This window comes from Propithecus coquereli, unplaced genomic scaffold (assembly GCF_000956105.1).
Source record: "Propithecus coquereli isolate 6110/MARCELLA unplaced genomic scaffold, Pcoq_1.0 Scaffold223, whole genome shotgun sequence".
Taxonomy (NCBI): domain Eukaryota; kingdom Metazoa; phylum Chordata; class Mammalia; order Primates; family Indriidae; genus Propithecus; species Propithecus coquereli.
Window position 1 is genome coordinate 4,887,076 of NW_012147523.1, and position 1,024 is coordinate 4,888,099.

At 36.1% G+C, this 1,024-nt stretch overlaps 1 protein-coding gene across 1 annotated transcript in view; it reads right to left on the reverse strand.

The window, feature by feature from the left end:
• Positions 1–1,024, reverse strand: part of LOC105810896 (ATP-binding cassette sub-family A member 3-like) — a 103,136-nt gene that overhangs the window by 85,501 nt on the left and 16,611 nt on the right. The window contains exon 5 of the mRNA XM_012644943.1: positions 151–410. Within this exon, the coding sequence (XP_012500397.1) occupies positions 151–410 (260 nt within the window). The remainder of the gene's footprint in view (positions 1–150; positions 411–1,024) is intronic.

Genomic DNA, 1,024 nt, shown 5'->3' on the forward strand with positions numbered 1-1,024 from the left:
ATTTAAATGCTCAGTCCTTGGCCACTGCTAAGATGTGACAATTGACCCGTGTTGAGCATGTGGAGATAATTCAGCCTCCCACATAAATTTTCCCTCCACACCCAGAATTTTCTACAGAAGTTCTGTCTACCATAAGAAAAGTGGTGTTACCTTCAGTCGGCTTTCCTTTTCCGACACAATGGATTGAATGAGGGTAAGATGATTCATAGAGAAGATAGATACAATTACTAAAGGAATGAAAAGACCAGAAAATATAAAGAAGAAATCATGAAAATATGATGGGTATGGAAATCGCTGAACAAAAATGCTGATATTATCAAACAGCAACTGTGTGGCACTGCTGTTGTGGTAGCGCATGATGGCCACATCTAAGAAATGCTGCACAATCAGGAATCCTTCAGAGATGTACCCTAAACAAGAAAACAAAGATTGCTAAGTACAGCGGACCAAAAAACAGTTGAGCTGAACAAAGAAAACAGCAATTAAAGTTTGTCAAAGATAGCAAAGCTAACTGTCATAATGAGGCTCTTCTCATGGTCTAAATTTCAGAGCAGCTATCATGGTTTCACCACACGAATACACAGTAAATACTTTCTAAAAGGATCGTAATGCCCAGCTTCCAAGAAATGAAATACTGCATGAAATTACAGAGCTGCTTTCTGCAATTTCAGTTAACTGACATAAATGAAAAATTGGATTGATTATTGGTTAGGCAAAGACTTTGATTCTGCACCCTGGACATTTGAAAAAAGAAATGAAGCTCATACAAGAAGTAACACAAATGAGTGACTTATATGAGCTGATGTCCAATAAAGCAGTGCTAATCAAAGTATTGCCCTTGGACCTGTGACAATATGCTGTTTCCTACTCGTATGTGAATTAAGTATAGAAATTAAGAGCAAGTACTTAAAACTTTTATAGAAATTTAGCAGTCATGACATCTAAAAAGAAATTTTTCCATTAATTTATACAAGTCCTTTATATACTATGAATGTGAAACCTGTGTCAGATATACATATTGTGC